The sequence below is a fragment of the Callorhinchus milii genome, unplaced genomic scaffold (assembly GCF_018977255.1).
Source record: "Callorhinchus milii isolate IMCB2004 unplaced genomic scaffold, IMCB_Cmil_1.0 Scaffold2, whole genome shotgun sequence".
NCBI classification, from domain to species: domain Eukaryota; kingdom Metazoa; phylum Chordata; class Chondrichthyes; order Chimaeriformes; family Callorhinchidae; genus Callorhinchus; species Callorhinchus milii.
Window position 1 is genome coordinate 6,621,939 of NW_024704743.1, and position 13,418 is coordinate 6,635,356.

Below are 13,418 nucleotides of genomic sequence, written 5' to 3' on the forward strand. Positions count from 1 at the left end.
AACACTTAAAAATTCACATCACAAGATTTACTGCCAACTTAACATACCATACACCTTACCATGTATTGTTAAGGTTTAATTTGTCTGTCTTATTCATAAATGGGATGAGGAGTGTTAATTACAACTTTGGTTTCTGAATATCACAATATCAAAGGGTGACTCTTGTGATATTTGCACATTGCCTAATTGCAATTTCCTAAACTTCTGAGTCCAGAAAATGACCAGAGGGCATTAGACCCCAATATGATACAACCCCATCCAACTACAGTATATTGTATCAGAGTAGTAAAGCATGTATTTACAATAGCAGTTCCTTTGAATAGTAACAAAAAGGCAAAATGTATAGAAGAAAATCAGCAGTCATTCTTACTGTATCTTCAAAATAAGAGCAACAAATGAGAATAGGAATTGCACCAATTTATTGAAATGATGAGAGCCATGCGAAAAAGACTACCAGTACAGGTAATGGTAAAATAAATTACAAAAGCTTTCAGAAAGAACTAGACAATTTCGTATGAACTATAATGATTTGGGTTATTATATTTAAAAATAACACATCATAGGAATTTTAGGTAGGTTAGATGGATGATGATCCCACTCCTGTTGAAAATATTTACTGTTACTAGAACTACCTTGGATATCCTAATTAATATGCCATACTATTAACTTGATTAAGAATTGAATAAATATTCTAATAATTTTTACTTACCAGTCGTTTAATGCCATCAAAACGTCTGACAGTTTGCCTTGCTCTTTTGAACTTGGCTACATTAGCAATTGTTTCTGCTGCCAAACACTGTAGATCTTTATTGGGGGAGTCCAGGATTTTCACCATTGTCTGCAAACCACCCAGATCAGCCATGCAACGCTGGATTTGTGGATTTTGACTAATTTCTTTTAGGATTTTTAAAGAACCAATCTAATGTGAAACAGAAAACAACTATTTGCATTTATAGAACCATAGAAATTTGCGGCACAGAAGAAAGCCATTCAGCCTATCATACCTGTGCTGGCATCCTCAAGAGCAACCATTTCAGTCCCATATATAGCAGCCTTCATCCAGGTTAGTGACTCGGAGCACTGAGAAGTTCATTTTAAAGTTCAGGAACCCCAGAGAACTATAATATTCATTATTTAAACAGATATATTGAGTATTGATATTGCCAGAATGTCATCCAAATAAAAAAAAATTCCAATGCTGGTTTGCAAAAAGGGTACAGACATTTATGAAGTACTTCATTTGTATTCAAAGAAGAGATTAAAGGAGCACACAGCAAAATTTATTTCAAAGTCCATTTCCTAAACAATATTTTAAATATATACAGTATATATAAGCCTTAAGCCGGGCTTAAGCCGGGCACATTGGGGGTGGCCTTTTTGTCTGATTTAAGCAGCGTCTGAGGTTAACCGAATTTCCTTTTCCTCTTCTCGCCCAGCAGGGAAGCAGTGATGGTGTCTGCTCCTTCCCACTGCCGTTCCGCTTGGATGGGAAGGAAACCAATTAGCGGAGACTCCGAGGTGATTGACAGCCTGGACCACTCCATTCACAAGTAGCTCCTGCCAATCACTTGCTATTTGACTCCTCCGATTCCCTCCATTGTTTCTTCACAATTCCTCTCCCCCCCTCACTGGTTAACAGCTTGCAGCCGCTTGTGAATGGCCGGAGTCTTCTGTCAATCAATCATAGTTTGACTCCTCCCATCTCCATCCTAGAGCCGCTTAAGACACAGAAGTCGCGAGTGAGTAGATTCAGGAGCAACCAGTGTGGCATTTTGTCTTACAGTTTAACTTGTACCAGTGTCTTCCTCTCTCCCATCCTCTGTCTGTCTGTCTCCCCTGTCGTTCCCCTGCAGGCTGTTCATTGCTAACCACCATGAGTGCCCTCCCCCCTCTGCACCACCTCTAGCCCCCACAGGCTCCTGCAGGCTGACAATGTCCCACTAATCTGCCACCTCTCGCCCCAGCGTGCGAATCCTGGCTGCCTCCCCCGACCCGAGCTGGCCCTCCCTCAAAATGCCCCCCTCCCTGCAACTCTCCCGCTCTGTCCTGCTCTCTCTCCGCCCTCCCCGCCTCCTATTCCTGCTTGACCCCCCCCCCACTGCCTCCCTCTGTTCCAGTCTGGGAATCCTTCGTCTGGCTCATCGTGGCACTTGGTGTTGGCTGTCCAACACCGACTGCCCCATTCCCGACTACCGCCGCAAGCCACCCCGGACCCAGACCCCGGGGGCTAACTTCTCCTCCCTCATCCACATCCCCACCCTCCCTGCCAACCAATCCACTACTCCCGCCCATCCCACACATCCCCTGCCAACTGTCCACTTCGCATTGGCCTTCAAAACGTCAGCTCCATCTGCAACAAGACCCTGGCCATCAATGAACTCATCCTCAATGAGAACATTGACATTATGGCCCTCACGGAAACCTGGATCACCTCAGGTGACACCTTCCTCCTCACTGAGGCCACACCACCAGGCTACGCCTACCACCATGCCCCACGCCCCAACCGCGAAGGGGTGGCCCTCATATCCAGAGCGTCACTTGCCCTAACCCCCTACTCCACCGGCTCATTCACCTCTTTCGAACACCTTACCCTCTGCCATCCCTCCCACCTCTCTCTAAAAATTCTCCTACTTTACCAACCCCCCAAAATCCTCCCCCACCTTCATCTCTGACATCTCCATCCTCCTTGCTTCCCTCTGCCTCTGCTCCGACCGCCTCATCATCCTAGGCGACTTCAACCTCCACTTCACCCCCTCCTGCTCCACCTCCTCAGACTTCTCCTCTCTCCTCCCCTCTCTCAACCTCTTCCACATCCACTCTGCTACCCATGTTCACGGCCACCCGCTCGACCTGGTGATCACCCGGGGCCTCAGCGTTTCAGATATCCCCATCACTGACAAGGTAATCTCTGACCACCATTTCATTTCCCTCAACTCCCATATCCCTCTCCACACTGCCTCCAAACCTACCACCATCTTCTACCACCTGTGGAAGAAGATCTCCCCGCAGTCCCTCTCCGCTGCCCTGGATTTCACTGAACTCCTCCCCCTCTGGCCCACCTCTCACACAAACCCACCAGCTCTGTTTACTCTTCTCCACAGTACCCTTTCCACCACACTCAATGCCCTTGCCCCCCTCACCTCCCGAACTTCCTCCTATTCCCAATCCTCACCCTGGTTCACCAGCCACCTCCGCTCGTTCAAGGGCCAGGTGTGGGCTGCAGAACTCACTTGGCTCAAATCTGGCCTCACGGTCCACAAGCACATCTGGCTGGACCTCATCAAAACCTACCGCTCCGTTCTCGCCTGGGCCAAATCACCTTTCTATTCCAGGTTAACCTGGAAGCGAAGGGCATCCCCAGGTTCCTGTTCTCCATCACCAACCGGTTCCTCCACCCTCCCCGCCATGCCTTGCAGATTCTTTCCTCAGACTCTCACTGCGAGAAAATCCTGGACTTCCTTGAGTCCAAAATCGAGGGAATCCACTCAGCTGCCACTGCCCTCCCAACTTCTAACCCCTCCCTACCCCCACCCCACACTCCGACAATTACCCATCCCTCCTTCCAGACCTTTGAACCTGTCACCTCCTTCTCTGTCTTCTCCACCATATTCTCCATGAAGCCCACCACCTGCTCCCTGGACCCCATCCCCACCCTTCTCCTTAAATCCCAGCTCCACCTTCATGTCCCACTACTTGCCGACATCATCAACCTCTCCCTGACACTGTTCTATCCCCCCTCAAAACAGTCATTATTACCCCACCTTGAAGAAATCTTCCTTTGACCCATCACAGCTATCCAGCTACTGGCCCATCTCAAATCTCCCTTTCCTATCCAAGGTCCTTGAGAGAGCCATTGCCTCCCAGCTTCGCTCTTTCCTTTCCTCCCACTCCCTCTATGAATCCTTCCAATCGGGTTTCTGTGCTGTCCACAGAATGGAAACTGCTCTGGTCAAGGTCACAAACAACATCCTGACCATGTGTGACCAGGACTCCTTCTGCCTCCTCGTTCTCCTCAACCTCTCCATTGCCTTTGACATCGTGGACCACTCAATCCTCCTCCACCGCCTCTCCTCCCACCTCAATCTTCAAGATTCTGTCCTTGACTGGTTCAGGTCCTACCTTTCACACTGCCTCCAATTCGTCGCAGCAAACGGCTTCTTCTTCAGCCCCGCACTGTCTCGTGCGGTGTTCCTCAGGGCTCTGTCCTCGGTCCCCTCCTCTTCACCCTCTACATGCTCCCCCTTGGTGACATTATCCGCAGACATGGGGTAAATTTCCACATGTTTGCGGATGTCACCCAACTCTACCTCTCTGCCTTCACCCTGAACTCCAGGACTACTGGCGTCCTGCCCGACTGCCTGTCCGACATCAAGTTCTGGACAAGGGACAACTTCCTCCAACTCAATATCAGCAAGACTGAGGCCCTCCTGATTGGTTCGCGCCAGTGCCTCCGCACCTCAGGTGCTGGCAGCATCAGCCTCCACGGCTGCACACTCAACCTCACTAAGCCAGTCAGGAACCTGGGTGATTTGTTTGACCCTGAACTATCCTTTCTCCCCACCACCTCCGAAACATTGCCAGACTCCGCCACTGCCTCACCCCTCAAGCTGTCGAATCCCTCACCTACGTTTTCATCACATCAAGGCTCGATTACGGGAACTCCCTCCTCATCGGCCTTCCCAACTCTTCCTTCACAAGTTGCAGATCATCCAAAACTCTGCAGCTCTTGTACTCTCGCACACCAGGCTCCGTGACTCCATCACTCCCACCCTCGCCCGACTCCACTGGCTCCCCATCCCTCAGAGGATCGAATTCAAGATTCTCGTCCTCACTTTCGAGGCCATCCATGGCCTTGCCCCCTCCTACCTCTTTGACCTGCTGACTCCATACCAACGTGCCCGCTCCCTCTGTTCAGCGGGCTCCGACCTGCTCCATGTTTCCCGCCCAACCCGCCCTACCATCGGTGGCCGGGCTTTCAGCCTCTCTGCCCCCACACTCGGGAACTCCATCCCACAGTCCCTTTGCCTCGCTTCTTCCCTCGCCTCCTTCAAGGCCGGTCTCAAGATCCTTCTCTTCGACCATGCCTTTGGTCTCCCTCCCACCTCTCTGTCTTCCCTCACCCCTACTCCACCGCTCCCCCATGCTCGGGCCCCGACACCTGACTGTTCAGCGCCTTGGGACATTCTCCCGACGTGAAAGGCGCTCTATAAATGTAATCTTGTTGTTGTTGTTGTTGTTGTCGGATTTACCAGATCAATGACTGAATTAACAAGCATATTTAAAACAAGTAAGAATACACATGAATCAGTATCGGGCATTTTGTTCGATTTACCCGACATCCGGCTAAAGCGGCTTCCACTCTATTCCCTTTTGAGAAGACATAAATTAAACCGTTCCCGCAGGAACCATGCTAAAGCCTCACCTAAAACTTAAATTAAGCCAATGTTACAAGACAGCATACATTGTGTACTAGAAGATTTGTTAATGGAAGTTTATCTGGAGACTGTTAAATGTTCATCACAAGAAATAGATATGTAGCTAATAACCATTCCATTGCTTGGCTGTTAAAGGAAAAATTGGTTGATCTAGATGGATCACTTGGACCTCTAATAATAGATCCCTCTTGTAGCAGATTGAAAATAAAGTTGGTACTGGGACATTGAGAATGAATGTTCACTGGTCAATAAAAACATCCTCCCACCCACACATGAGATGGTAGAAAATGCTGATCTGGCGAGGTTACAAAAAGCAATATTATGGTGTTCCCAGTAACACCAGCAGGTCTATTTCAAATAATTCTATATCAAAAAAATGTTTCAGGTCCTTTCACAATATTGTACCCTCCACTCTCCTGAATCTTGTTTATTTCACTCTCTCCTCACTTTGTTCCACTATTGACGGCTGAGTCTTCAGTCACAATCAATGCACCTGTCCTGTGGAACTCTCTTCTAAAACCAATTTAATTTGTTATATCTCCTCAAGAAAAATCTCTTTGATCGTGCCTTAGTCAACAACTTTAAATTATTCATTTTCCGGCTAAATGTCCAATACTACTTTTTGTCAAGAGCTTTGAACCAAATGTGGTACATATGTCACCTATGATACCACATTATTGGAAATGGCGTCCCATCACTGGCTCAGTCGCTGTTTGATGCTCACCCTCCAAATGTCAAAATCTCACCTTACCTCATGGCATGATAATTCACAGAATATCAGTTTAAGTTAACTATAAAAGTTAACATGCATATTCCTAATACAAGTTAGACATGGTACTTGGTGGTGATATCCTCTAAGGTTAGAGAACTACTTTATCAGCCAACTTTTGTCGAAGAGCAATAGAACAATGAAAGCAGATCAAGTTTCTTTATAATGTACAGAAAGGTAAAGTATATGCATCTCTGAATGATATCTAAATAAAAAGTAACACCATTAAGTGTAAAGTATTACCTGCAAGTAGACATTAGTGAGGAATAAGCATCTAATGAATGAAACTGAGTTACCACAATAATAATGTTGCAAATATTACCAATGAACAATTTGTCTCACCTTGCATTTAGTTTCATCTGTGTCCAATAGATTAATCAGAACCTCTAAGCCACCCACATCTCGGATGGCTAATTGGCATGTTTCATTAGTCAAGTTGAAATCCCTCATCGAACACAATGCAATAATGGTAGCCGTTTGGTTACCACCCTGAAATTAGTATTGACAACAAAATTAGACACATCAAAAATAACTTTATAGCACACTCTTATGTTCAAACACCTTAGTAAACAAATTAAAACTTTCCAAGTGACAATTATTCATTTTGAACCTACGTATTCAATCACAAAATTTTGAAAAAGATAAATATTCTAAACCTCTGTTAGCATGCGTTTCTCAACATCGGTAACACAGATTTCTTAAGTAGTTTTAAATAGGTACGGTATCCAATCAAAGCAACTTTTTGAGATAAAAAACTGTTTTGGATTTGTATATTGATGATATACATAATCATAATGGTATTTTAATATATTTAAAATTGCTGAATGTTTCCATTGTACAATATCACCCTTTTCATATCTGCAAAGCCAAACATTTTCTACTCTATGCTGAGAATTTTTATTAGCTTTGACTTATAACTTATGTAGGTTCAGCAAAATAAATACTATTTCTTTTCAACAACAATGTAGATTTGTACCTTTAGGGATTCAAAGCAGGTGGCTGAAATAGCAGGTCCTATTGTTATCAAATATATTAATATGATCAACTGACGTATTCCAAATTCTGAAGCAACTCCTTTGCTTCCCTATAACTGAATTCAAATCCAGATGTGACCCTTTCTTGGTGTAATTTAAACAGGGTTCAGCAACACTGCAACCATTTGGCTGCCCGCACAATATTTATAAATTGAGGGATATTATTGAGCAAGTTATAAAGGGATTTAGGGCTCAGTATTTGTGGTGAAAATTTAAACGAAAATTATATTTTGTGCCAATTCATTTTTTAAATCATGTGTGAAGATCAATCTATGAGAGTTTTGAAATAAACCACAATAAAATGTAATTCATATCTTTAGAAACAAACATTTGATGGGTTAACATGATTGTTGGTACCACAAATGGTTGTTGCCTTTAATGATCTTATTAACCAGTCAAACAACATCACTCCAAGAAGCATCCAGTTTCTACCCCATGTGAAATTAAAGAAAAACTTACATGAGATTATTAGGGACTTTAAAATCTGATAATTTAGACAAAAATAAATTCTTCTGGCACCCGAGCAATCATATTTTATGGCCTAAAATTATGTGCAGATTCAACTACAATGTAAGCCACTTTGCAAATAAAAGATTTTTCTTTCTACACACTACTGTAAAAAGATGTTAAGATAGAAATTCATAAAATGATCTGTGCCATTTCAGTGATTAACACATTCACTGAGAATAATTTGTAGTTTGGAGGGCAGTGCAGTTTGTACAGTTAAAGCAAGACGAGCACAGATCATGCAGATGAGTTAAAACATCAGAAATAAAATCTTCGTAAGCCTGGTACGTGGCATTGCACTGGGACTACAAGAACATCAAGGTGGCTAGCATGTCACAAGCTGTCCTGTAAAGGTCCTCCCACCACACTGAAGGCAGATGCCCGTCAAGATAACTAATGAGGAAACTCTGAGGCTTGGAGCAACAGCTGCTGGAAGGTGTTCCCTGGAGTCCGAGTTCGTGAACACACGTTCGTACGTCCAGCGTCAAGAATCCACCTTGATTGGCCTGCAGAGAGACAAGCAGCTGCTGCTTAAACTCCGAAACTCAAACTCGCTCTATGAGAAGGGATCTGTACCCGAGCTGCGGACAGGAAGATGGTCGCAATGCTCTCATGCATTTCATGCTGTGCTGCGTTACCCACCATACAGCTTGCAGGGAGTTCCTTGTACCTACCATCCACCTAGTGAGGGCTCAAACCCACGATTGTCGAATGTCGAACGGCCAACTAGTGATTATCCTCCATGGGGAGGGAGAGAGTTAAGCGGGGTCTCCTTGGAGCTGAACTGGCTCCACGGTGATATATATGCCTGGCAAAATAATGTCAGAATTGAGCCAGCCCTCATCCAACTCAGCCCATTTAGATAGCTGATGAGAAAACTCTGGAGCAACAGCTGCTGGAAGGTGTTCCCTGGAGTCCGAGTTCGTGAACGCACAACCCTACAAGCCAAAGCCATAACAGGTAGAGTGGTCCTAGCTGTGCAAGCAGCAAGAAAGCTTGCCGGACTGCAATATCAATGGCAAGTTATGCGGTTTTAGCAGGTTAAACTCCAGCAGATACCCCAACGCATATCTGGGGTCCCCAAGCCTTGGCTTTTGGCAACCTAAGAACATAAGAATTAGAAGCAGGAGTAGGCCATTCGGCCCCTCTAGCCTGCCCCGCCATTCAATAAGATCATGGCTGGTCTATTCTAACTTCACCTACCTGCCTTATCCCGATAGCCCTTTATCCCTTATCCACAAGACATCTATCAATTTCAGTCTTGAATATGTTCAAGGACTGAGCATCTACAGGCCTTTGGGGTAGAGAATTCCATAAACTCACTATCCTTTGAGTGAAGAAGTTTTTTCTCACCTCAGTGCGAAAGGGCTTACCCCTAATTTTAATAATAATAATAATAATAATAATACTCTTGTATTCTAACCCCTTTGTAACAAATGACAACATACCGTTAGCCTTCCTAATCGCTTGCTGTACCTGCAAACTAACTTTTCGTGACTGGTGTACAAGGACACTCAAGTCCTTCTGAACGCTAACACTATCTAGTCTCTCCCCTTCTAAAAAATAATCTGTGCTACTGTTTTTGCCACCACCGAGGATGACATTAAAAAAATGTAACGAGATATAGATAGGCTAGGTAAGTGGGCAAATAGGTGGCAGATGAAGTATAATGTAGGGAAGTGTGAAGTCATCCACCTAGGTACTCTCCCTCCTAGTTAAGTGTCATCCATGAATTTGGATATATTAAGTTCGATGTCCTCATCCTCGTTGATGTAGATTGTAAATAGTTGAGGCCCAAGCACTGATCCTTGTGGTACTCCACTAGTCACATCCTGCCAATCTGAGAAGGACCCGTTTATCCCTACTCCTTGTTTTCTTCCCGTTAGCCATTCTTCAATCCATGCTGATATATTCCCCTTAATTCCATGGGCCCTAATCTTGTGGATCAATCTTTTATGCGGCACCTTATCGAATGCCTTTTGGAAATCTAAATACACTACATCCACTGATTCTCCCCTATCTAATCTACTTGATATGTCCTCAAAAAAATCTAAAAGATTTGTTAAGCATGACTTCCCTTTTGTAAAGCCATGTTGACTCTGTCTAATCATATTGTGGTCCTCTAAGTATCCCACTACAACATCCTTAATTAAGGATTCTAGAATTTTCCCTACCACCGATATCAGACGAACTGGTCTATAGTTCCCCATCTTTTCTCTCTCACCCTTACCAAAATTAGGTAAGCAGGATGCGTCCTTCCAGGGAGAAAGTGCATTTCAACAATCTATCTCTGGGATTTCCATGTGTAGGTGGGATGCATGGAAATCTCCGTTTGGTTTGGAACCTCTTAAGCATGGTGATGGGTTTTCATATGTGTCAGACACCCAGCTGACCAAAAAAATATTTTATGTTGATTAACTCCTGCATATTTCCTCAAATAAAGTAGTTATTAGCAAGTAAGTTCTGGATAGCTACCCCGGTGTTGTGTGGATCTACCACAGTTTTGAACACATAAGTGATACCCCAAAGATAGCAATATTTTTAGTGCTGTTTGCAGATCAAGAATGAAAGCATTTTATGTGACGCATTGAATTCCTGTGGTATATGATAAGGCTCTATAAAAATTAAAGTTTTTTTTTCTATGGGCACATATGTTTTTACATATGTATCTTTTTAGACTCTTTGACTCTTAAAATTCTGAACAGTATGATTTGCTGACTAAACGTCCAATGGATTAATGTTCCTTTTATAAACTATAAGTTACACCACAAATATAGGTAGTTTATCAAATGGAGGAGAATAAAATGCACTGACCTACCATGGTCAATAAATGTAACAATAGTCAGAAAATTACTTTTTCAGAGTGTAGCGATCACATTCAAACAATGATTGGTCAACAATTGCAATGAAATTTTTACAATACAATTTGGATGTACTGTATATGGAAACCACATTTTAGCACCCTTTGATTTAGTGCAGCCTTGCTTACATCTTGGGTTCCCTGTGGACCCACGCTAGAAGTACAGTACTTGAGTTTATCAATCAACACTTCATACCTCGATTTTCTCTAAGACATTAATGCCTATTCCACTCCTCCAAACAGCTGATTGAAACACTAACCGTATTTTCTATACTAAAATCTTAACATAAATATGTTGCTCTTCTCCCCACAGTCTCACCTCAGCCACTCTTAAGAGGCCATTTGTATTCAGTACTTGACCTGTTTTGGATATACCCCAAATATCCTTGCTACTACTTGTGTCCGTTACAATTTGTTTTCCCAATGTTCTCCTTTTAGATTTTGATTTTTTTGAATAAACTTTCTTAGGTTATTTTAGAAGATTTTGTTCTTCCTTCGTGCTTACACATTCACAACCTACATCTAGAAAAAATGGCTAAAATAGCTACTTTATTCGTCCTTCACAATGTTCTTCTCTAGCTGACTGCCCAGACCAACAGCAGCAGTTATACTTTTTCCATTTATTCACGACTTCAATCCTTTTTAGTTGACACCAAAAGTTGCTTCTGTGACCTTGGGGCTCTCTGCCTGTAATCCCTCCAAAACCAAAAACAATAATAAATTGGTCATTTTCAATCTACAATCCCACAATGTCTGTGGGACATTGCTGTGCGCAATTGGCTGCCGCGTTCGCCCACAAATATACAGTCAATTCACTTTACAGTGTGTTCTGTGAAGCGCTTTGGGACGTCCTCCCGACGTGAAAAACGCTATTTCAAATGCAAGGATTATTATTATTATTATATTACTTACTGCTAGGTAAACAGAGGCGTGTGGAGAAAGGAAACTTACCTGAGGTTTTGATAACAATCAGGTACTGATAACAATCAACAATTGGGACTAATGCCCCTTGTATCTTCCAATCAATGCTTTCAATGTCTTCTCTTGAGCTGTGCAGAACCATTATTCAACATTTGGGGGACCCACTATTATATCCTTCTGGGTGGCCAAGTGTTGAAGATGGCAGGTGCAGCTCAAAAGGTCCCCAGGTGAGTCCTCCAGTAGCACAATATTGTCCACAAACAGAAGCGCCCCAATCCTGTCAGAGAGGTCTGAAACAGATACACTAAGTCTGTCCTCCTCAGTGCCATCCAACACTTCGTTGATGAATAAATCGAATAGAGTGGTTAACAATGGGCAGTGTTGCCTTACAAGTTGGGATGTAATCTTGTGCACAATTTTTATGCACTCTCCTTACATAGATCTTAGAGCAGGAATACACATTCTGGATAAAATCCAAGATTTACCCATATATTTTCAGTCTCATCATGAGGCTTCATACGGCTTTAGGTTGAACGCAAGGTAGGTGGGTTTTCCTTTAACCTGAAGACATTGTGATCTCATACAAAGCCACAAGCTGCCCTTCACATTCTGGATGAGAAGGGCAGCTAACCTGTTCCTTTCTGAAGAAACCACGAGCCTCTGATGGGTATGATACAAGTCCAGTGAATACCCAAATTGGGGTCTAAAATTCACAAACTGGATGTCTCTGTGTTAATTGTAGCTTCTGGCTTGCAAATGAAATTGTGCACAAGATTACAAGATTGGTCTGGATGACGAAGACCATCCAATCTCATCCCTCCAGAACACCTACCCTACCATCACTGCATCAAGCTGCTTTTCAAATGATGCAATTCACTAACAAACTCAATAATACATTTGATATATATTTGACTGGATTTGTAGGCAAATTCAGCAGTCAATGTGCACATAATATTTTCCCACAAACAATGATGAAGTGAATGACCAATAATCTCCCTATTCAAATAATAATCCTTGCATTTGATGTAGCGCCTTTCACATCAAACCACTTCGCAGGATTGTATAGTTACTGTATTTTGAAGGGAAACACGGCATCCAAGTTGTGCACAGCAATGTTTCACAAACAGTCATGAAATGAATGACCAATTTTATCTGGGGATTGTTGACCAGAAGCCTGGAATGTGAGTACAAAGTCCCAACGAGGAGCTGAAACCCACAATTTTGGAGCTTGGAGGCAAGAGAATCACCCACTTGAGTTAGACTGACACCTGCCATTCTATCTGAATGGGGGAACAATAACCCCTAAAGTCTCCAAAACCATAAAAATAGAAAAATCAGAAATAAATCAATTTCAATCCTCTCCTATTAATATTTGTAGTTTGGACAAATTATGTCTCCAATGACAGCCGTTCTGTTAAAAGCTCTTGGGTATTCAATTAGCAATGTTTGTCACACTCTGCGGCTCAGATTAAATGTGTCTTGTTTGCAGCCAAACAAAGTTCGCAGAGCTCAGTTGAGGAAGTGTGGAGCTCTTCTCAAACCCTAGCAAGAGTAAACAAGAGTGGAAAATATGAATCAGGCTTTCCCTCCCATTCACTGTGCTGTTGGAAATGGTATTACACCACTTCCAAAATATAAAAGTGGCATACGTTTCCCATCAGAATTTTTGTATTAATAAAACTAAAGCATTCGTGTTCAAGACATTTACTACCAGCTGGATTTGGCAATATTCTAAATGCAGATTACTGAATGTGCTCATAAATTTTATTTTGTTTTACATTACAAATGCAGAAAAGTATGAGGAAATCATGAATCTTCCGAGTCAAATTCTACATTATATTTTCTTTAAGATAAATTCTCAAAATTAGGCTACATATGGTTCTTGAATGATA

General features: G+C 43.0%; 1 protein-coding gene across 1 annotated transcript in view; it reads right to left on the minus strand.

Moving 5' to 3' along the window:
* Positions 1 to 13,418, minus strand: part of odad2 (outer dynein arm docking complex subunit 2) — a 144,789-nt gene that overhangs the window by 74,415 nt on the left and 56,956 nt on the right. The window contains exons 12-13 of the mRNA XM_042332036.1: positions 6,547 to 6,693; positions 710 to 919 (exon numbers count right to left, since the gene is read on the minus strand). Coding sequence (XP_042187970.1) covers positions 710 to 919; positions 6,547 to 6,693 — 357 coding nt within the window. The remainder of the gene's footprint in view (positions 1 to 709; positions 920 to 6,546; positions 6,694 to 13,418) is intronic.